This window comes from Catharus ustulatus, chromosome 1 (genome assembly GCF_009819885.2).
Source record: "Catharus ustulatus isolate bCatUst1 chromosome 1, bCatUst1.pri.v2, whole genome shotgun sequence".
Classification (NCBI taxonomy): domain Eukaryota; kingdom Metazoa; phylum Chordata; class Aves; order Passeriformes; family Turdidae; genus Catharus; species Catharus ustulatus.
The window spans coordinates 97576499-97600761 of NC_046221.1; the positions used below are offsets into that span (position 1 = coordinate 97576499).

At 38.1% G+C, this 24263-nt stretch overlaps 1 protein-coding gene across 1 annotated transcript in view; it reads right to left on the reverse strand.

The window, feature by feature from the left end:
• Positions 1 to 1321: 1321 nt before the first annotated feature.
• LOC116997754 (dynein axonemal heavy chain 5-like) overlaps positions 1322 to 24263 on the reverse strand; it is a 148842-nt gene continuing 125900 nt past the window's right edge. The window contains exons 73-76 of the mRNA XM_033062842.1: positions 16549 to 16681; positions 7927 to 8135; positions 2911 to 3132; positions 1322 to 1565 (exon numbers count right to left, since the gene is read on the reverse strand). Of these exons, the coding sequence (XP_032918733.1) occupies positions 1347 to 1565; positions 2911 to 3132; positions 7927 to 8135; positions 16549 to 16681 (783 nt within the window). The 3' untranslated portion in view covers positions 1322 to 1346. The remainder of the gene's footprint in view (positions 1566 to 2910; positions 3133 to 7926; positions 8136 to 16548; positions 16682 to 24263) is intronic.

The window sequence follows — 24263 nt, forward strand, 5'->3', positions numbered from 1 at the left end:
CTTGCCGGCACTGTTGCTCCTAGCTCAGTGGAAAAAAGGGACCCTGTCCCTGTCTGCTCTGTTTTCCAAGAAGAAAGCTGGCACTCTGTACTTCGTTGTGGGTGTGAGTGTGAATATGAAACTTCCTCATGGAAAATGAGCCCTGCAATTGCTAACTGCAGAGTAAAACTGACTATGCAAAGGGATGATCGACTTACTTAGACACTTGCTATACAAAAATTAAAAGTGTTTACTAGGAAGAAAAAAAATTAACAAAGTCCTCACTGCAAGTCCTTCTTTCAAAAACAATTTCTTTTGCTTTGAATTTGTGCTAGTGAAAGAAGCCAAACACATTTTCTGCCAATAGTCGTCTGTCTATTAAAAGAGAAGTATCAATCATCCTTCAGTTACAGGGTAGACAGGAATGGTGGTTAACACAAAAATACTTCAACCATTTCAGGTGAAGTATGGCCTGTGTTTCATCTTCTTTTTTTTAAACTAAACTGATGCAAAATACACAACAAAAAGCAGTTAAGAGGTTTGAGTTTGTAGGATTCAGGCACTAACACAAATGGAATAAGTACCGACGGAGCTAAAACGGTGTTAAGATGCGTTATACTCTGAGAAGATTTTAAAACGTTTCTTCCTGCTGATAATGGGGGGTGTGGACACCTTCTTTATAAGGGGATACAGGTTTAGAAACTAGTTAATAGGTGCAAAAGGCACTTCTTGTGAGAAGATAAACATTTCTGTTTTTATGATTGTTTACATTAAAAAGTGGCTGGTCAACAAAATGGTTGCAGGCATTAGTAAAACCACCCAGCAAGTTTAGAAATGCAAAATCAAAGGAATTGTGCATTGAAATAGATGCAGATAAACATAAAACTTTACCATGCATTTAATTATCTTGTCATTACAGCTTTAATAATGCTACGGATTATAAGATTTTAACTACAAAATTGATTTTAAAATAATTATATTATGAAAAATTCTTGTATTAGGAAGCAAGGTAACACCTAGAAAAGAACCACCATAAGATGTCAGAGCAATTGTCACTATCATAAACACTTTTTAATGTGGTGCATCCATTATGAGTAAGTTAGTGATTATATTCTCACTTGCTTTATAAGAGTTGCCAAATTTACACCTACAGCTGTTTTCTCTCTGATATTCCCAGGATAAATAAATTCAGTATTTTTGCTGTGAACACAGTAAGCTGATCTATGTGCAACTAACATAATCTCTATGTACCACCTGCCAATTCCCACCCCCCTGTGAGAAGGTAGCCACCACTTTAACAATAACAACGCAATGCTGGCGGCATCTTAATCCTACTTGGTGGTTCTTTCTTTCATAGCTGTCTATCCTTATTTTGAACTGCAGAGCAGTGCAACCCCCCTCAAAGTCCAGTGATCAGGATTCTGCACTGTTTTCAGATACAAAGAGAAGATGTAGGTCAGGTCTGTTCTCCGAGGCTTTTTGTAGACAGGGCAGGAGTACACATTGCCGTGCTGCTTCCTTGGGTCGTTCAGTGCTGTCGTGCTAATGGCGTACACGTGGACTACAGGAAGGCTTGTGAACAGCACCTGAGAATGTTAAAAGATACACAGGGCTCAGCATTATTAGAGAAGCAGGATAAGGCAGCTGAATCCTAAACACTAGAACTAGATTCAGTGACGGCCTTCAGCAAAAACACCAGAACCTCAGCAGAAGTATATGCGAGAATAAAAGTCCTGCACTCACTACTATGTTGACACTAAGCCGGTGGCAGCTCAGGGACAACAGCCATCAGGAAGCCATCAGGAAGGAAAAGAAAGCAGAAAAGAAGAAACCTGGAAAACTGCATGCTGTGGAGGTAGATGGAAAAATGTCAGGGTGGTTCTAGGAGGGACAGTAACCACTGTCCTTTTTCCCTTCCTTTGCCCCTTTCACTGATGTTTCTCATTCTTTCCCCACTTCTTTTTCCTGAATTGCAGGACTGGAGCTACAAAAACCAAGCTGCAACTAGCAACCCTCCTTATTACCTCTGCACTGCTGATAGTGGAACTTCTAATATTCAAGGTGCTTCCTGGGTGTTTATCCAAACTAGATTCCCTCAGGTCTCCCACCAAAATAAAGTATTCATTGTCAGGGGATAAAACAGACTCAGATCCAAGAGCAACGTGGAACCTTGCTGAACACTCCAGAGCACTTGAGTAAACTCCATGTTTGAAGAGGTCTTTTGACAAACCAGGCAACAGAAATTACAGCTGGCAAGGTTTGGTTCGGAAAAATTTTCTCACAGTCAGACACAAAAGTGTTTTACCTATGGATAAGAATTACCTCAATTCCAATTCCAGGACAGCTAGCACTGGCTTGGAAAAAGTTTACCACTGCAGACAATGACATTTTCCCTGGACTGTGACTACAGCATCTAATCATTACTCCATAGCTAGATTTTAAATCTGCTTAGTCACATCAGTGAAATGCAACTCAATGCATGGATAACTGAGCATAATCCCAGAACTAATACTCTTCCTCATATTAAAAAACAAACACTAGAGATTTCTAGTCAACCAAACAATGACCTCCATATCAAACCTAGCCCAGGGCTTTGGAAGCTTTGATAAGATCCCCCTTGGTCAGTCAAAAGAAGACTGACTATGGGGTGCACTATTTTATTCAAACATAACTGTGCTGCTAGGGCCCCTGAAGCCAAGAAGCCCAGCATCTGCTCTGCTCTAGTGCTATGCATCCTAAATTCATTTTCTGACAGAAGTCTTTTTGTTCACTTCTGGTAAGTAAAGAGTCTGTCCTCTCCAAGCACCACTAGTGCTGGCTACCCTCTTAAAACCTGTTGTGAAACCACTGCTGCAGGCACTCAGCATACTTCCTGGTTTTCCCAGAGCACATGCATTATGCCTCAGCCTGCTACACTCACTGGATCCTCACCTTTGGTGCTGACTCCATCAGCCTGCTGTTCCTGCGGTCCCAGCCTGCCCCTTCAAGGAACAGGCCATGGATGTAAACCCCACCAATGTCAGCAGGAGGAGGGCCAACAACATCTTCTTTCATCATCTTGGTCACTTCACTGTATAAAACAACACTGTCCAGTTCCCATCCCTTGGCTAAATTCATGCGAGTTGTCTCTTGCCGCATGGCAGTCAGGAATCCCTAAGGAGACACACAGAAATATGACAGAGGATTTTTTTAAAAGCCTTGAATTGAAACCATTTACAACATTTTTTTTTCCTATGTAAGTGACATCAGCTGCATTAAAGCTCATCTCACAGAATTTCATGTGCATATTAACTAAATTTGGTAGTGCAAATCCAATGGTTTTCTACACTTTCTCAGTACCATGCATCCATACATAATTGGTGTGCACATGTTGGTGCTAAGCAGCCTCCAAACTGACTTATTTAACATATCAGAAGTGCCTGTATAACCCACCTCTCATGCCTTTTTTTACAACCAACCAGATGGAGAAGGTTTATAAGGCTGCCAGATAATGTGTTTTGAGAGATTCCAAACACAGGTCATTTATAATTTCTCTAACACTGGCTATGTTATCCATATTTTCTTATACTAGCATTGCAATAACTGCTTTTCAGCCAACAAATAAGCATTTTACACAACACAAAGGAAGTACCATTGAATACTGAAATGCCTCTGACACTTTGCTCAGTGAAGTCTTTATATACTACAGCAGTATAGTGTTTTAGACAACAGCAAGTTAAACCCAGAGTGCTCCAGCAGCACAGACTAAAACTAACTGTCTGTTCTAGAGAGCTACAATCTCGTGACATTGGTATAAGCTATCAAAAGACAAGCCAGGCTGAAGATGCTGGTTAGCTTCCTGGATACAGCTGTCTATGGGAAGGCACAGTTCAGTACCTTAGTCCTTAGAGATGGAAGGACTGACTCCTTTGCTGGTCCAATGCTCATGTTGTAGATGTGCATGTTATTTTACCTTGTGGAAGCCCATTTGTGTAGCAAGAAAGTGAATGGTAAAACACAAAACTGGATATGCAAGAGCAATGAAAAGGACACCTAGGAAATAGGTGACATATTTCAGAACAGGAAACATACTTCCTGACATATTTCAGAACGGGGAACTAAAGCATCTGGAGACAGAGAAGGGGGGATAGAGAGCCACATGAGGAACACACAAAGGCAGGAATCAGTGAGCCAACAGCACAACTAGGAAGAAATCAGGATGAGAATGAGGGAATTGAATGAGGGAATTGAAAAAGTTTTTTGTTTCTCTTCAATATTCACAGAGCGGAACGCTCTGTTGAGCTACCATTAGGGCCAAATGAATGGAAAGAAGTCAGATGTGGGAAAACCAGCAAATGGTCTGTGCAGGGGCCGGCCTCTGGCTGATAGGACTGGAGGGCTCCAAGCACTTGGTAGGCATGCAATACTCTTTTAAGTTACGAGAACGTGAGATGACTTTCACTAACTCAGATGTTTCTGTTAACTTACACTGGTTGCTTCTCATTAATATAATACCAGACACCCCAGGACAAATGTTTTAAAGAGGTTTTGTGATAGCACAGATAATGGTAATTGCGTTTGAAGTAGTTGAGATCTCCAGTGTATAGCTGAGGGAGACAGGATTAAAGGCCAAGTTCTTCTATCAGAAATGCCATTAAATGAAAGTAGAATCATTGCAGTAATTTGAAGAATTTTAATTTGTAGAAATATGCTAGAACCAATAGTTTAAAATACATGAAGTGTTCGCTGCCATGAAGCCCCAGAGGGCTACTGGATCCCAGATAAACTGAAATATTAAAGGAAGAAGAGCCTGAAGAGGACAGAGCCATGACTGTATTAAGGGAATCAGTTCAAAGGCACCATGGAAACACTGGAATAAAAGTAAGCTCCAAGCTGTGAGTTGTCTTCAGGGATAAGGTTTAGATAGCAGATTATTCCTACAGAGATGGCAGGACCTATACACTTTCTGCAGTGGGACTTTTCATGGTTATCTGCTCATTTGAATGAATCCTAGACAGCGTTTGAAGACTGCAGCTGTGAGCTGGAGGCCCAGCTGGGTGTCCTAGAGTGGGTGAATGGCACAACAAAAAGCAAGACAGACTCAAGTGGCTTGAGGTGCCACTGTACAGCTGAGGCTTTGGTTCATCCCAAAATCCTCTGTCAGGGACATAATGAACCACTTTCCATTACATTTGTTTCAATTTCTGGTAATCCTTGTCTTTTTTTTGTTTTGTTTTGCTTTGCTTTGCTTTGCTTTGGTTGGTTTTGATTGGTTGGGATTTTGGTATTTTCCTTGTATCTGTGTGTTTGCCTTTTCCTGAATTTCTCTGTGTCCAGCTCACTGAAGACTGCTAAAGCTTTGCCCCTTTGCCTTTTAACAACTCTGAACCTTCTAGTGAGGGAAAAGCAAGCACACATGGAAGCTATGACAAAATGTATGAAAATCAGTCAGGTCTATTGCTCTCAGAATCATATTCTCTCCTTTACCTTACTTTGGCGGTTCCTTGTTTGTCCCTTACTTTGAAAACACTGAGGAGATTATGGCAGGTTTGCTAGGACTGAGTGGACACTGAGGAATGGAGGCATTGTACTTCATATTCTGATTAGTATTCACATTACTTTGGCATCTGAGGGTCATAGAAGTAGGTTGAGCATTCATTATGCTGTGTACTACACAACCAGAAAGAGTTTTTCCTCACAGTGCTTAAAATCTATATACAGGATGAGTGACAGGAACTGGATACAGAGATGCAAACAAGGAAACAATAAAACAATGTCAGCCACTAAATGGAAATTGTGAGGTAGAAATGAGAAATAGCATAATGTCAAGTTTTTGATGAAAAAAATCCAGTAACATCAGATTAACTTCCAGGAGGGAAGAAAATTCATGGCATTTCTTGTTTTGTTCACCCCAGTTATCTTGGCTCAATGCAGACACCCATGGGGAATCAGGTTTCTTACATGTAGAAGTCTGAGCCAGCCCTCATTTGTATCACAAAAAATAAAGATTAACTTCTGTGAAATGACTGAATTTATCCTAGTGTATAAACAGTCCAAGAGAAGGCAGATTCTAGTCCTATATTATTTTTTATTGCCAGAATGCCTCATTTTCCCAGTGCTATAAATCTACTTTATTGCCTTGTGTTATCTATGGCATTTATCCATTGACTGTGAAGCAAACAGTGAGATATATGCAAGTAGGCAAATGACTTAGAAGCTGCATTTCATCTCACAAATGAAAGGATTTTTCTGACAACTTCTCAGGTATTACAAACAAGCCATCAGAACTGCAGCGCTAGCACCTCATCACCTTAGCTTGTTTGAGAAGACAAAAATCAATTTTCTTAACACATGCAATACTGATTTTAAACACAGTGATATGACTATTAACAAAATAATAGTTAATTAAATAGAAAATTAGTCTTTGCTCAGGTGAATTGCTTTTAGAATGAGCCACTCCTACAGCCTAGGTTACAGAAAATGATGACTATAACAATAACCATCTGATTCTTAAGCTTGTGATTGTCAGCACAAATAATTTTTTTAATCTCTGCACACAATGCATTTAGGGATTTTAAGAACTAGGGGTTATGAAGTGTGTAATTTTTGTATTTCTAGAGGCTTTCTCATTTACTATGGTCTATTAAATCACAATTTGTTTGGGGACATTTTACACTGATTATTTGGCAGCTCTTTTCAGAAATCCAGCTATTTTGTTCCAAAAAAATGTAGGATGCCCAGTTTGGGCTGGCAAAATTTCAGAACTGACACAACCCAGAGCACAAAAAGCCAGCTGAATCTTCCAGTACAAAATCTCCATCAGCTCTTGCTCATCTGTAGTGCAAAAGCAAACACCAACAAAGCCAAAAGCCTGCTAGGGTTTCATCCAGCCTGGTCACTGCAAAAGTTACTTTGAAGTATTTTAGAATGCTGCTATCAGTGTGTTGTTAGCAAACCAAGTGTGGAAGCATAATCATTTTATCAGAACTCCTATTCCTCTCCCTCATGCTTGAGAACCCTTTTCTCAGAGGTTCTGTGAGCCCCCTTCCATGCTATAAAGTTGTACGGGCAGACAGCTGACATACACAGGACAGATGATAGATGGATATTTCCCAGCAGTAGTCCTAGAGAATATTTGCCACTGTTGCTTTCTCTATTCTAGGCAGCTGTTTAAGTAGCTTTTGCATTGCTAACAAGTACTGAGATTAAAATAGATCTTTAAAATAGCTCTTTCCTAAGGCTTCATAGAAACCTGTTGGCTGGATACTCTCACAATGACTCATTTCCACAACTCACACTTCCCACAAACATCTGTGAATCATAAAAAGCTTTAATGAATGTGAATAGCTCTGCAAAGAAACTACACATCATCTAGGTATGTATACTTTACTTCTTTTAACTCTGCTCTCAGCTGTTTCCTTTTTTGTCTTTCTTTTCATGCCAGGTTTTTATTTTAGATGGTGCAGACGAGAGGCTGTATTTTTTATGCGTCTCTGCAGACCATGTCTGGCACAATTCTGGGGTGGCATGAATAACAAACCTTCCATTTCAAAGAACTGATTTGCAAGGATTGACAACCAAGTCCAAATTTCTTCTTCCTATGTCAAAGTTCTGGACTTATCTTGTTTTGTACTCAGAGGGATTTTCATGCAATAAATAAAAAACATTACTGTAACAGAAGAGGTAAAAAAAAGGAAGAATAAGTTGAAATGTGAAAGCTTGTACTTACCCAATTTCCTCACTATAATTAAAGCAGCCAAAAGATGTATTTCATTATTTCAGGAGCATTATTTTATTCTAGTAAAAGTTTCTTCAGTAGATACTGAAGAGGTTTTATCCTACATTTATGCTAAAAAATTAATATAGATTATATACTTCATATAGCCAATTTTAAGTCAACTTGAAGTTTTCCCAAGGTCTAATTTAACTGTTACTCAGAAGTTATAAAGGTCAACATGGCAATCTTACCTGTGGATTAAAGAATCCTGTCATCCAGAACTGGTTTGGACGGCCATCCTGCAGCCAGTTGCTGAACTGCTGGTTTCGCTCAAGAAGCTCAGTAAACCAAAATCCTAAAGTAGTTGACTCCCAGGAAATTCTAAACCACAGTTTTGGAATTCTAGCATCATAAATATTATCTAAAGCATCTTGCAATTCTTCTGACATAATTATGGTTCCTGGAACATAAGTAAAACATTCAGAATGAACTTTCCCCTAGCTTGCAAAGGCAATTAAAACTTCCAAATGATATTCCAAGTCTAATAAACCCTCTTTTGTTGGGCCTTAATTGCACACCTGTAGCACTGCAGTCTTATCAGTGTGCAGTTAATTTGTTAAAAATTATAAGACTTAATTCAAAGCTAACGGCGATAAGACAAATGATATTTCTTCTGTTGTTTTGATCAGAAAGAAAGATATGTTTCTTCAACAACTTCTCCCTCATACACATTATTTATATTCATTATATTCACAGTGTGTCTGGAATGTGATTAATCATTGAAAACTTTTTAATAAATTTTAATGGATCCTACATGCATGATCAATGATAGAGATACACTGTGTAACTCATCTACATCCTAAGCATGTACTGGCAGTGATTATATTCATGAAATTCACTATTATTAATGATAACTTTGTACATTCCCATTATCAAGATTCTCAATGGGAAAGCAGTAGAATAAAGCTAGAGGCCAGATTTTTTTTTTCAGTGTGTACTCACGTATTCCATGCATAGTGCTGTTCTCTCCACTAAGATGTTGGTATTTACTAAGACAGTGATTTTTCAGTGACACTCACCATTCCATGTGCTAGAAGCTCCTACACTTTATGTACTCTCAATGGCACTGAGATCTGGCACACGGCCATGCCTCAGGATGACTTCTCTGTTCCAGAATCCAATTCTATTATTCTCTTATAGAAACTGGTCTGGTACTCCAACTTTGATTAAATATTCATATAAAACCAGTGTTCAGTGTATCATCACACACACAGATGCTGTAATTGCCACAAGGACAACATGAGATATCAAACAGAATTTAGTGGCTTCCCCCACAGAACATGTTAAAAAAAGGGAAGTGGTCTGGATGACTGCAAGCAAAAACTGTCCATGGGTCCATGCAAGCATACCCATAAGGAAAAACAAAGCATTTCAAATCCCTTACTTCCACTGAGGTTGACAGGGCTTCAGTTGAGGGGAAGGAAAAGAATATCGAGAAACCAAACACCAGATAATTTTGAAGAATACAGTTACAACTACACACTCCTATAGCAGTGTGTGAAAATCTAGTGCTTTCTATAATATATATATGGCAAATAGGTCTTGATTTTTTCTAGCAGATAATGAGTGATCTCTTTCCATGAGAAAACCATTAACTTTTACAAAACTGTAAATATTAAAAAATACTACCTATCCTATTGCATTCTCTGCAATTGCTTTGTAGTCAGGCTCAGAATCACATTCTGGGGTAGCTAAGAGACTTTTATAACACAGTTAATAAACCTTTTCTGTGGGTATTAATCTTCTCTAATATGTAACCAAGAGAACCAACATTTAAGAGACAAGCTTCTCCATGTCTTCTCCACTTTGCTCAGAAAAATGTAGTATTACACCATTCACTTTATTCACCTTTCAGAGACAGAAAAAGTTGGGGGGGAAAAGTCTCGAAATGCGCATTGGTTTCCACTTCAGAGCAACTGTACTGAGGGCACAAAACAAGTGAGGAGCATCCTGGTTTAGCCCTGGGGATCACTACCATTGAACAGAGAAAGAAAGAAGTCTCTCATCTCTGGTTATTCTTTGTTTTCAGTCTGATACGCTCAACTTTCTCCTTTCTTTCTCTATTCTTCTGAGCAGGCTGGAGCTTTTCAAATAGGGAGATACAACCAGTCTCTGCCCCGAAGCATTGTGAAATCCCTTAGGATATCTGCCTGCTATGACTCAGAGCAGCTGTTGAGAATGTTAAGCCAGAGTGTTCTTGAGGATGAGGTATGTTCACAGCTCAGGCCATGCCCATATATCTGCATAAATATTCCTAGTGAGTGGGTGTCATCTCTGGCAGTAGGCATCCAGTGCTTGAATTTCAGCACTAAATGGCATCTGTGGGTGTTGCGTGCATTCCTGCAGCCAAAATACTCTGATAAAAATAATTAACAAAATAAAATAATTATCGGAAAGAAAATCAGTACCATAGGAGAAAAATCATGCCATCTTTCTGGACAAAAGTGATAAAGGTGTTTGAAAAACTATCTTTGATAAATTGAATGAGTAGTACAAGGCCGTAGCCTTCTCATATTTAACTTCCGAGAAACCTCAGAGAACTGTTCTATATGAAAAGACTGAATGTCCTATGAACTTAACATGACAGGATCAAATGTTCTATGAATCAGACAAGCCAATTGTTTATAACATAGTTATTTTGGAGGTTGCTCCATGATATTCCCTTTCTTGAATGGAATAAAGCCCATCTGAAAATGACTGATGAAGGTTCAGATCAGTTAAAGAAAATAGGGCATTTCCATACTTCAAAAATAATACCTACTGTAGCCATACTGTTTGCAGAGTATACACAGTTTGGAAATGAGGATTCCCCTTTTTTATTGCCCTACATTTATACCATCTCCCTTCTAAACCACAGCAAAATCTATCTGACTGCTGAGTGGGGAATAACCCAAAAAATGCTTCTCAGTTCTAAGGATAACTAGTTGTTAATGATAATTAAAGTAAATAGTCTGTTCTTTTAAAAGGATCTGGTTTTAGAGAGATTCATTCAATAGATATAATGGTTTGAATAGATTACATCAGGAGCTTGTATTATTTCTTGGAGTTGACCCTTTTCATTATCATACCTCCCTCAAACTGAATCTAAAAACTGTGGAATTTGAGAAATTTGAATCTGTTTTGAATTTCACATTTATGAAAGTTTCTATCTGGACTATGAAACTTGCATAGTTCATTTAAATGAGTAGCTAAAGTTAGGAACAAAGGAAGGATTTTAAATTCCAGCATGAACCAAAAAAAGCCTTGGTCCACTGACTGATTCTCTTCCCACAGGCACAGATGTAAATCAAAAATAACAAGAATAATTATGTAGGATATAAATGAGATGAGAAAAATGGCTTTCTCCATCAAGTACAGTTTGCCAATAGCTGATATCATTATAACAAAATTGGAGACTAGCCCTGGAGGACAATACTTGCTAGACACTGCGTCTGTTGAGCTAGTCTGAACATTACATACAGAAAAAAGCACAGTGAAAGCATCAATCCATTATTGACTGTCCCAGTTGCAACCCCAGAAGCTGACCTTTTCAGCCTTTAATCCCCACTCAAGTTTACCTCCCAAACAACCCACTTTGTTCCTGAAACAGTCACACCTTGCTCCACCACCAAGCTCCAACTCCCTCTTCTTTGCTGACCATGTTGAAAAGAAAATACCAACTTCTTTACAACTTTCTAAGTTTTCGTTTCCTCTCTTTCTGCCTTATAGCAACAGCTAACACTTTGCCTGTGTTTTCTCCAAAGCTTTTTTAATTATTCCACCAAAAGGCACAAGGTATAAAAGCAAATGTATGTTTTCCTATACCTAAAACTCTTTTTTTTTTTTTTTTTTTCGGCAAGTTTTAGTGTGTTTCTGTCAGCTTTGTGACCACCACTGCTGTGCTGATAAAAGTCGACTTTGCTTCAAGCAGTTCTTTGGATATTTTCCTCTTTCTTCACTTGCAGTACTTGGACACTTAAGCATTTGGAGGTAATTCCCAGGAAGTTCTCAGAAGCTCATTTAACTTCACCATGCTGTTTTAATTCCAAGGCCCTCAACATTTTTGCTGTTTTTTTGCTCCAACTGTAGAACAGGAAGAGTAAAACAGGCAGCTAAGACCTGCAATGCACAACACTCTCTCCCTGTTTCACTTGTAGACTGGTATTCTCTCCAGCTACATCTAACCTTTCCCCTGCTCTGTTTTATCTTTGTTTCCCACCTTTCTTTTCTGCTGCAGAATCCTCTGATTTAATTCTTCAAGTCAAGAGAGATGAGAGGGGACTAAGAAATTTGACTAGCATGTAATTTTTCATATAGAAGAGTACAAAAATCTATCAATATCTATAAATATCTATCTATAGCTAAATCCTTCAGTCAAAAAGATGGCAATTTGAAAGTAACCTTGCAAATTGTTATGAAAATTTACCATCTCCAGTACTAAATGCTCTTGGTCAAACAGTCCTTTCCATCAAAAGACTGAAAATAAAAAGTTTGAAGCAGTAATTTGAAGATGAAAATCCATACACAACTCTACAAAAAGAGTTGTACAAATCACTACCCTGAGCTAGAGCAATACAACAGGCAGATAAACTGTATTCTGCAGTTTGCCCTTAATATGCAGTGTGTGTTTCTAAATAGTTGTCCTGGCTAGCATCATGGCAAGCATATGTAAGACCTATTAAGAAGTTCAGAAATTATGTATCACACTGTGAAAGACTACAGGAGGCATGCTGGCATTCTTATCAGGATGAGAAGTAAATAATGGATGAGAGCAGCTGAGCCAAGAGTAACTACACCACAAGAACCACAAGACTCATCCCCTTCATTCCTCAAACAATCTCCCCATTGTCACATTCCATTAATGTCTTTACTGAGTGTTCTGAATCATTTTCGAATAAATCATCCAAAAGTGGTGAATCCCTACAAGCCTCACACACAGACACAGTAGAACTTAACAAGGTAAGATCTTTCTTTCCAAGATCTTTCAGTCCAAAATTTTATTACCATTGTCAGCAATCCAAACTAAAACTGTGTTAGTGTAAGCAGTCTTATACCGTTAGAAGTCAAAATAGAACTTAGCCAGAGAGGGAAAATGAGTCCAACTTCTTTCTTTCATGGGAAATTACCTTTCCTGTGCACTCTGCCAAGACTAGTTTCCTGAGCTTCACTTTTTCACCATATAGGTTCAAATAAATTACCAGATACATCTTTTGACTCTTTTGGACTTCATTTATATCCCTCTTATAAGGTGCTACATACAATGAACAGAAATTCCTTGCAGCATCATTATACAAATGCTACTTTCACTTCATGGTATTCTGAGTTGGAAATAGTAGGGAATCTTTACCTTGGGCTTCACACACAAGCTTGTGTAGATGACATAAAAATCCTACACGACTCCTATAACACATGTAGAACTACATTGCCATAGAAGTGTTGTATTTTCAGGAAATGTGTTTCAGGAAAGGACTTCTCTCTCCTAACTCTGCAAATACTGTCCAGATAGCAGTGGGAGTTCTGTAATCATGTGGCACATGTATGACATGAAAATAAAAAAAAATCCAAGGTTTCTCTTCACTTGTTCATGAAATAGGTAATTTAGGCAATTCCCAAGGATTAGCTTGAAAACATAAAGCTGTAAGGTACCAGAAACCAGAACCAAGTGGATGCATTTTTATGACCAAAGTAGAACCTAAATATAAGTAAATGAGTTAAGCACTTCTTTCTTTCACAAAAAGCCCTTAAACACAATGTTAAGTGGTTTAAAAGAACAAGGATTAAAATCAAACTAAAAGCTGTGCTTATTTCCATTGCCAAGATACCCACTTTCAGTGCTACTACAAGTATGCTCCACTTCATTGATGGAAAACACTCCCACAGAATCTCTCTTCTCACTTTCTTCACCGAGAGAAGACATCAAAATGCTTACCACTCTTACTCAGTGCATGGAGAGATAAAGACAACCCCACAAAATCTCACAGACAGGCCACATTCAAACAAACTCAAACAAACTTCAAAAGGCTAGGAGTAACTGAATGGGCATCAGATTTTATTTCATTTAGAGACACTATCTTCACTAGTGGCAGAGGGGACTTGAAGTACTCACTTTGCAATAAAGAATGGGGGATTAGTATTCTGTGCCAGAGGCCTCTGCACAGCCAGAGGCACAATGTAAGTACAGAGGAACTCTACAGCTCAGATGCTGCCTTATGAAGAATGGTCATTTTCTGACAGGGGCTCAATATTTGCTGCTCACAACATTAAGATGTGGCATTTTTGGTGCAAACCCTAGGTCTTACTTTTCCTTGTCTCTGTTTTCTCTGTTTGGAACATGGCTTCTATTTAGGGCACTTGAGAGGACAGCCATCACTGCTGTGTTCTGATTTATGGTGAAGCTCTGTATTAAGCCAACAGTGAAATAAACTCTGGGCAATCAATAAGTAATTAAAGCAGAAGTAATGGTTGGGACATAAGTGAGAGTACAAAGTGCAGCTACAATTTAATTACTACAATTTGATCCAGAAAAAGTATCCCTCTGGGCAGCAAAGTTTATTGGTGGACATGCAAGCTTCTGGGGCATATTTGCCAACAAACATGTCGGACACATGCTGAGCATCCTCAACCCTCCCAAAAGCTGAACTGCTTAATCTGCCCTCTGATTAGAGGGACAAAACTGTGTCTGCAAATTCCTTCTACTTCTCTCATGTTCAGCTGCACATGGGCTCTCCCTGAGGAGGACGTTACGTTACATCAAATGTAATGGTGAGCAATGTCAAAAAACAAGGTCCACCCATTCACATCCAAACTGCAGAATCAGATATTCACACTTTCTTTCACAAACTAAACATACACTATATTCTTAAAAACCACATTTATTTGACATTAAAGGTCTGCTAAAAGTGAGTGCTGGGACCTTAAGAGGTTCTTGAAGCCAGAGCCAGGCTTCAAGCCAGAGCGTGAGCAGGGCAGATGTCAAAAAGCACATGATCTGTTTGAGCAGGCACATCAGTTTACCTCATTGTAAAGAAAATGAAGCACCTCAGATGCCCTGAGATTGCAGTTGACTGGTTTTGGAAGAGAATTTAGTATGAGACAGTTTGGGGTTTTCCCTTCAGCTAAGGTAGAGTGCCTAAATGTTCTTTCCAACCCCTAATTAACAGTCCACCACACGCACTTGATATAGCATGAACATGCCAGAAGCCATTAATTGTTATTGTTAACTATACATCCAATTTTGTTTTCAGAGCAATTTTTCACTATATTTAACTCGCCTGTCCGTAAGAAATTATGTTTTAGAGAATTGCATGAAAGTTACAGCATTAACTTGATTAAACATCTGGCAGAGGACTGTGCCCACTGTGGAACTGAATGTGAAGTGCAAATAAATTATGTTACTCATCCACCCCTCTACAGAATATTGTACATATTGAGAATTTAAATATATCTGTCACAATCAAGGAAAGATTAACACTTTCTTGGATGGAAAATATTCTTTTTATTTACTTGAAAAGGGTTTCTATTCACATATAAAAGGGAACTTTCAGCCCAGGAAGAGAGAACAATTATTTCTTCCAGCTTGATCTTTGCATATGTTATTACAGGATATGAAAGATTATTAGCCTTGGGTACATTTATGAACCTCTTTCCTAGATTCAGATTATAGGCATGAGGTCTCTGAAGCATATATCGTTGTCTTAGTGTATCATGCAAATGATAGAAAAAAAACCCTTTTTATCCTTATGTAGTAAAAATACAAATTAAAAAAAATCTCTTCTCATGAAAGACATGGTCAGAATACCAGTAAAACAGATTACAGTAATGCCATCAGCTATGTCAGAAGGAACTATTTCTGAGGCATTCTGACTTGCTCCCTGTGAGGACAGTTTGCTGTCTCAGACAATTTCTGTCTCTCTGCTAGAGAACAGAAGACTTGGGTGAGAGTTTTACCAGTGGAATTGATCCATTCCTGCTTCATTTTAATTTGTTAATTCAAAAAGCTTGGCTGAGCAACAGTACAGTTTCCTTCTTGGGTATTTCAACTCTTGCAGATGAGCAAAATAGGAATTGAAAATAAAAAGCAGATGGCAACATCATTATCCCTTCTTTTTCCTCTCTCCTTTTCTGATCAGATTTTCCATCTGCTTCTAGTTGTCTCTGCTCTTGGTTTATTTTAACTTCACTCACCATTGCTCACTTTCAGCCAAATACTTCTGTCTCTGAGAGATACAGAGTGCTGTTTCCTGCCTCCTCTGATGCCTGAAAGAACTGTCTCTCTCTCTTTTGACTGACACTGCCACTGGCTTCAGCTTCCATTTAGAGAGATACCATTTGGTATAACCAGTTTCATAAAAATGTCCAATTTCACCTTAAATTAGAGTCTTTATCACCTTGCCTCCTGAGTTCCCTGTCTCTCAATTACTTAGCAGCAACACTTCTACCTTGTTCTATATCATGATATCTCAGCTTAATTTCATAAATGACTCTGGTACATGACCCGTGGACTTAATCACGCAATTCAGCTCCTCTGACCTCTGTAGGATCCTAGAGAGAATCGCAGAAGTGAAGTAGTGCTGAGGGACTCACAAACTGCAATATTGGAGAACATACATGCAGAATAAATTTAGATGGAGTGTCCTTAGAGACGCAATCAGGAGATTTTAAGGACTAGAATTAGTGGTCATATGATAAAGAGGGAGAAAAAGAGAAAAACTGTGTGAGGAAGAGAACAAAAGAGAAAGGAAGGAAAGGAGAAATATTTATTTAGCTATATGATATAAGCAACTGCTAGTAATAAATATTGCACCTTAATTGCAATTTCTGATATTGCAGCTTACCATCAATAGCCAATTTGAGATCAGTCAGTGTAGTTCGAACTCTGGATATAACAAGTTGCATCCGGTCAATCTCTTGACGGAGAAATATGTTCATGGGCTGAAAAGCTCCCATCTTTTGAAATTGGGCTTTCACCTAAAAAAAGAATAGTGCAATGATTATAAAATCCAATGTCCTGTTTCCTATGCAATAATTTTTGAAAGCAAAAACATTTTCAGGAAAGAAACATTTTAGTAACAGATGGCCATTCAAGTCCTGTGCCAACTGTAAGATTTAGCACACTGTGACTCATTAGCTTACCAGAACGAGCTCCTCCATCATTCTAAGATGGGAAAGTTCCCTCTTTTTGAAGGGACACAGTAGTTCCTTCTGTCCTTGTTAGGCTGCAGGGTTTTAGATCTTAAAATAAAAAAAACCCACATGCCATACAAAAGCACTGTTTGATGGTAACTTCTTTGTATTTCCAAATTGCGCTGGGTGAACTTTGCCACCTTTTCTTGCCCTGCTGAGATGAAAGAGTGCAACAAATGGAGTTCCACTTAACAAGCACAATGATATGTAAAAGCTGCTACTTTCAGTAGCATGCTTCTTTTTCTTAAGACAAGATGCTCATGGATACATTACTAGAGAGGCAAGATTGCCAGAAATAATACAGATGCCACAGAAATCTGTTACACCATTATGTGCACCATTTTTCAAGTAGAAGCTTTTGGCCTTTTTAGTTTTTAAGGATAACAGTTTCTCTGAAATTCAACAGAGAATATTTTCAAAACAGAATCAGTTGTCTGTGCTGGTTATTGACATGCCATAATAACAGTAGCAATAGCATTCCCTGTCTCACTTTTGCATATGATGTGTATGGAATGTGCTTGAGACATGCACTGCATGTCCCACGTGTATCAAAAATCACTGTATACTACATGATACATGAGAGAGGATTTAATGGCACCTGCAAAAATCACGGTGCCTATACCCCACACAGTATCAGAATTCTTGACTTTTCAGACTTTCGAGAGCTGTTCCCCACTTTTAGAAAGTGAACAGCCCATATTTCTCAGTGTACACATTATTATATATACTATACATTTTATAATAATAATAATAAACATTTCTAAATATTTAATTATTACCACAAATAGCAAATTTATGCAAGATTAATATCATACAGCAGATGAGTAAATATGCAATATAAATATGCAAATACTTTGGCAATTTCCAAAACTTAAATTTCAACTCCAAGCCCAATAAAATTTCTTTCTTTCTCAAATTTCTGTGCTATCCTCCTTGGGAGACAGCTATCAGCAAGGTTATACATCATATTTTAATCACAAGGACCCATGGGTTTGTCAGACAGAATGTCCAAGAAATAGGTGCCAGCCAATTATGCTAATGCTTTGCAGTGTGACAGTACATTTTACAGACTAAGTTAATGCATCCTGACTGTGAAAGAGAAAAAAATACTTAAATCAGCTATTACAAGACTAGAGCTGAGACAATAAAGTTTTTGGATAATCCACAAAATGAAGTATTCTGATTATTTCATACAAAATCCAGGGAAAACTGCTTTCTGAAAAATTCACAGGAATTGGTAATTTGGCTTTTGACAAAAAGTAAAAACATTTGATTTATTTTTTTCGGAATACTTAGAAGTCTAGTACATGCCACTAATAAAAAAGGAACTATACAGAGTATATTCTATGTATTTTATCCTTTAAATAAGAAACACACTTTTAATTTCTAATCTACAAAGCATGTGTTCCTTTAGGGGATCATTTAGAGGAAGAATTCTCCCATTTGAGGAAAATTTGTACAGAAGATATTACTAGCAGGGTTATTTTCCAAAATATTAATATTTATGAACCTAAAAAGAGGACATGAAATAAAGGTTCTAAAATATTACTGTGCCGATAATTGTACAATTTAACTAGTGAATTTTCAGAACTTACACATTCTTCGGATTTACTTTCACATACCTGTAAAAACACCTATAATATTTTGAATAATGGAGCCAACCAACAAAACAGAAATTTGCTAATCCAACCTAGATATGCTCACAGCACTCAGTCTGGAGCACCAAGCACAACCAGATATCAAAACTGAAAAAAAAAAAAATTACAGTAATTTCACAATTATAAGCCACACCATTTTGACTAAAATTTTGCTCCCAAACCGGATGTGCTGCTTACATTCAGGACCGGTCAATATATGAACAAATTTTGGAAATTTCCCAACCCAGAAGTCCGAGCTCGCAGCAGCCCCGAGCCGAGCCGGAGCCTGCCCAGCCCCGGGCAGCAGGGCAGTGGTGGGGCAGTGGCAGTGGCTGGGCACACCGCTCTCCTGCTTCCTGGCAGCAGCAGCTGGGCACGCCCCTCTCCCGCTTCCTGGTGGCAGCGGCCGGGCACACTGCACCCCCACTTCCCAGTGGCAGCGGCAAGCAGGGTTGGGACTGCTCCCTGGAGGCCGCTCCGAGCAGGGCCGAGCCAGTAAACCCCGTGATCTCACGATTCTGTTACTAATTGGCAACTTTGTGAAAGTTGCACGCGGATCCTCACTGCGAATGAAAGTGCGGCTAATAATCAGGTATGGCTTATATATGGACAAAGACCTAAACGTTGCCGACACCTGGAGCTGTGGCTTATAATCGGGTGCGGCTTGTAATCGTGAAATTACTGTACATGCTTCTTACTTTATTGTATACAAATCAGTTCTGATCTATGGTGAGATTTACTGCGTATAACATAGTGCATTTCTTGGAAATTTTGCTGCTAAGATCCATTTCAAATACAAGCACTGAAGTATGATTAACTAGTTTTGTATTAGAATCCTTCTTATCAAGCAATCAGATGACTTACATCCAGTGCTGTATCCATTAGGGCATAAAGATATGGATACAGACTCTCAGAAAAAACCTCAAAAGACTAAACTCATTAACCAAAATAGCTTTTTTGAGATTAATATACTAATTCCATAAAGCCCACTTAGAACAGCCCCTTTTCATTATGCAAACAGCTATCATCTAACATAAAACAATGTGATTTAAGAAAGGAGCTGCTAAAATAATAATCTTAATAGCTTTGTCTACATGATTTTGCAGTGTGTATCTCTACTGTGTCAGATTCCTTTAGGCATATTTCTTAACTGTCCTCAGGTAACAGTTTCATTGTCAGCACATACTTTATCAGTAGATTATCAGTAGAAAAGTAGCTGCTGAACTCATGCCATGATCATTGATCAAGTTACTGTAGTAGTGACTGCCTATGGTTTTCAGTAAATGCTATTATTTTCAATCAGATTCAGTTACTTGCTACATTCTTTGTCAGCAGAAATGGGAAGTCCATCACTCTGTAGATGGATAAGCCAAAGCTCTTTTCAAGGAATGTTGAGACCCCTTCCTTGTTGTACATAAGGAAGCAGACAGTAAAATACGTACAAAATAGCAGAAGCTCTAGAGCTGGATGACCCCCATATCTGATAGTGTTGATAAATAAACCAAAGACACATTACAGAACCGTCTATGTCAGTGTTTCAGTTCAGACCCTGATTTTTTTTATTTTGGGGGTTTTTTTGTAGCAAAAATCCTGCAGTGAAAACTAGATTCCAGGCACACAAAGGTCTTAGCTTCAAATTAAACTAACCCAAAAGGTGTGCTTCAGGGAGTCTAAGGTACTTCAATTACTAATGAGTTCAGCCTACAGGCCCAGACTAGAGTTAGACCAAGGCAAATTCTCCAGCAAAATATCTAATGAAGGCCTGGGGTCCTCAGACAAATTCCCATTTCCATGCAGTGCTTGCTAATGTAGCCACAGCCTTAGAGGAATTACAGCTAAATCAATACTACAAGAAATATTTAAGGAAAGAAATAGCTACTTGCTATTCCCTAGAGAGCTGTTTTTCAAGATGCAAGGATCATTTTCATTGCAAACTTCTCTGTGTGACAGGCTGACATTTATTCCTGCACCTGCCTTCACTCATGGACTGACTGGACCTAATCATTTTAGCACTAATCTCTCTGTAACCTGCAAGGCGAGACCTAGAGGCAAAAGGGGTCATGAAAGCAGAACTCTCACTCAGAGAAAAATCAGGACAGTTTTAGGTCAGGATGAAGGTTTATTTTGCTTTTCCATCACCTGTGTCAAACCACAGGCTAAGAAAGCATGCAAAGGTGACTCGCTTTTTTTCCACTCTTTTGGGTAACTTACTTGGCTGGTGAGAAGCATTACAGGAACACAACAACAAAAGAAGCAGCATATATCATGGGGTAAAATGGTTGCCTTGCTTTGAAAGTTGTTGAGACGGAAGTCATTGCTGAAGGCTAATAATTGAGAAATGAGGGCCTCTCTGTGACAGCCTGAAATTTCTTTGGATTCACAATGCATCAAGAGAAAATACAATCCAGAGCTCTGAATGTCAGCAAATAATTGGTTTTGGTACCATCTGTCCCCAACCCAGTCTTCTGGGGTTGCAGCTCTGTGCAAATTCACTCCACACTTTCTAAAGGGACCCACAAGAATTGATCAATAGTAGCAAAGGCACCTGCCACTTTCCCTGGAGAGAATTTGATTTTAATTACCCCTTCATTGTTTCCAAAATTTTTTGTTCCTGTTCTCAATTGATAGTATCTTTATACCTAGGTTTTCAAAGACTAACATGTCGTGGCATTACGGAGCATAATATTATTCTAAAAGCAAACCCAAGCTGCACCACTAGGACTAATGAATGTTTCTCTTTTTACAGATCTTTTCCAAGGAGGCATGCATATAAACTCTTTTTCTAACACATTCCCTCAGTCTCTTACAATTTAGGACATTGGTTTTATTTGCTACAGATTTATTAAACTGATTAGTATGTAACAATGTCTTGAATGACCAAATGTTGACTTAAACTGACAAACAACAGAACTCATCTCATCCCCTTTTTTTTTTCTCAGACATTGCAGGAAGTAATTACATAATCCATTTCACTCTTTATATTTGCAAGCATAATTTCATTTGCCATATTACAGCTTCTGCCAAATGCTGTTGCTTCTTCCCTCAGAGAATACCTAAACTATCCCTTCTTTTCTGCTCTGATTGCTGAACTTCTTGGTTATATGTTATTTAGCATGATATTATTTTTCTATTTTGGTAGTTTAGTCATTTGGGTGTGGGGCTTTTTTCAGTTTATGCAAACCTGCATTTAAAAATTTAGCTTTTTTACATCTCACTCCAGCCATATCCATGATTTCTAAAAGGTTACAGAAAAATGGAGTGACAGTTCAGATGAGAAACACATTTCATACAGATATTTTTACTTATTTTGTAGATGTGGCCACACTCCTGGCACATAAGCAACACATAAGACATGGAAGTGGGCACTAATGGCAGAAAAGAGAAGTTCCACTACAACAAAGAAAGAATTTGTAATGACCAAATCAAGTTCTAAGATTTAGAGCATGAGACATGTTCTAAAATGTAGAGGAAGAGACAAAGGGTAAATTCACTAAGCAGAATGAAGAAAGAGATATTGAAAAATCAGGGTCCCAAAGAAACAACGTCATATCTTGTAACACTACAGGAAGTAAAATGTGTAGAAGTTGTAGTGCAGCTGTGACAGCCAAGGAGATATACAGAGGAATACATTATTAGCAATAAAACTCATAGAAAATGAACAGAGGATATTCTCTAGATGGTCAGAGCAAAGTAATGACTACCAAGTTACAGAAACAAAGCATGATTTTTGGATGTTTCTGTGGAAAAGTACCATGTTATCCATTATAGTGCAGACTGAAGAAAGGCATAGAGTGGTATGATTAATCAAAGTGAAGTGTAATTCACAGATCAAGATGCACAGAGCCTTAGAAAACTAGATATTCTGAGGAAGACATGGTACGTACATTTACTGAACTCAGAATGCATCTAAAAGAAATATAGAAAAGAAAAAGGAGATCCAACAGTACATCCTCTGTACAAACTCAAATCTCCTTGGTTGAATCATAAGAGGACAGCTCTCCTCAAGCAAATTAAAGCAGAAGTTTTCTTTGAAGCTTATAGAAGATGTAAGAGAAACAGTACTGAAACAAAGAAATGTTAATTCTGAGCATCACTGTAATGATGATTGCTTATAAGAAAATAAAACCCCTCATATGATTGGCAGATCATGAGAAAAGATAATAGTTTGTCATACTGCTTGATGAATGGTTTGTCATACTGCGAGATGAGGAGAGTGAAAGAGCAATGAAAACAATTGGTGGTGATTTTTTTAATACAGTCACATGAAACTGTATGTATTATACCCAAACACAACAGTAAAATAAAGAGAGACAAGCTAAGAGCGAAGGACAGAATGTCCAAAATAACCCTTTCAGACCCTCTGTCCTTAACTACAGCCCCTGGCTCCAAAGTTGGTGGTCTCCAAAGCTAAGACTTGATGAGGTCAAAACGGGAGTGGTTTGTGTGGATATCCTCAGTGAATAAACCAAGAAGGAAAGAAAGTGACTGAGCCTAAGATTAAACAGAAGAAATGCCAGAGAAAAACAGTATTTGTTCAAACCAATTTGAAGTGAAATTTGGATTAAACAAGTATGTCTCCATTTTACTTGACTAAAAGGTACCGTACAGATTTCCCAGGGGTAAAACCTGAGGTTAAGACTACCCTCTGGTTACAATGCAAAGCGTAGTAAGTATTATTGATGTTTTCTGAGTATTACAAATTCTCCAGGAGGAAAACAAGTTGGCAGCTTAACAAGGGAATGAAGAAATAGTCCTTTGGAGGATTTAGCAAGTACATTCTAAAAACTTAGCTCAATACACATATTGCAAATATGGAAAAAGCGTACATGCTATCCAAGCATTCAGTATTTTACCGCTACTGTAAATTGAAAAAAAATTAAGGAACTGAATGAAACCAGAAGAACCTAGTTCCATAAAAAAGCTTTACTCTGGTCGGAAGGATAAGGGAAGAGGACTGAGAACAATTTAAGGTGTAAATGATACTTGTAGATTCAACATGAAAATTATTACATTTATTAGATTATGAATTATTACACATAATAGATTTAATTTTATTTTCTATTTTTAATATTTTTTCTCTATTAAATAATAATGTGAAAACTAGAAAACTGAGTCCATTCTTAATCAAATTCTACAAAAAAGTTATTTATATATTATCATTAAGAATCACTCAATAAGAAGGTGACAAAAAGGAGAGCTGCAAGCAGGAATGGCTGGAAAAATACCAAAATTGAGATAGATGGCAAGAAATGTCACCAAAAAATGTTGCAGACCATAAGTATCTTGACAACAGGGGAGTGAAAAGAGAAGTTCCAAGTTGAATTATGACAGTACAAAAGTGGTTATTTCTACAACACATATTAAATCTGAGATTAATAGAAGAAGGGAAGAGAGGAAATATTTTATGGGCCCCAAGACTATTAGCTGTTACTTAGGTGGACATTCAAAGTTGGCCAGAGAAGAAAATAAAGCATGCATAGCAAGTTGTAACTCATACTGAGCATTTTACAAACTTGAACTACAACTGCGGAGGAAAAGGCACTGTCAATGCAAAACAGATTTGTAAAGAATAAAATCATAGAAATGTGGGGTTTTCAACAGTTACCGTTCATTAAACACTTGGCAAGACAGTAGAACCTACTTACAAACTGATGCAAGAGCCTCTACGCTGGATTTTCCCGTTTAATGGGACTGTTAATTAAAAATGCAAGGAAAGATTGACAAAGATA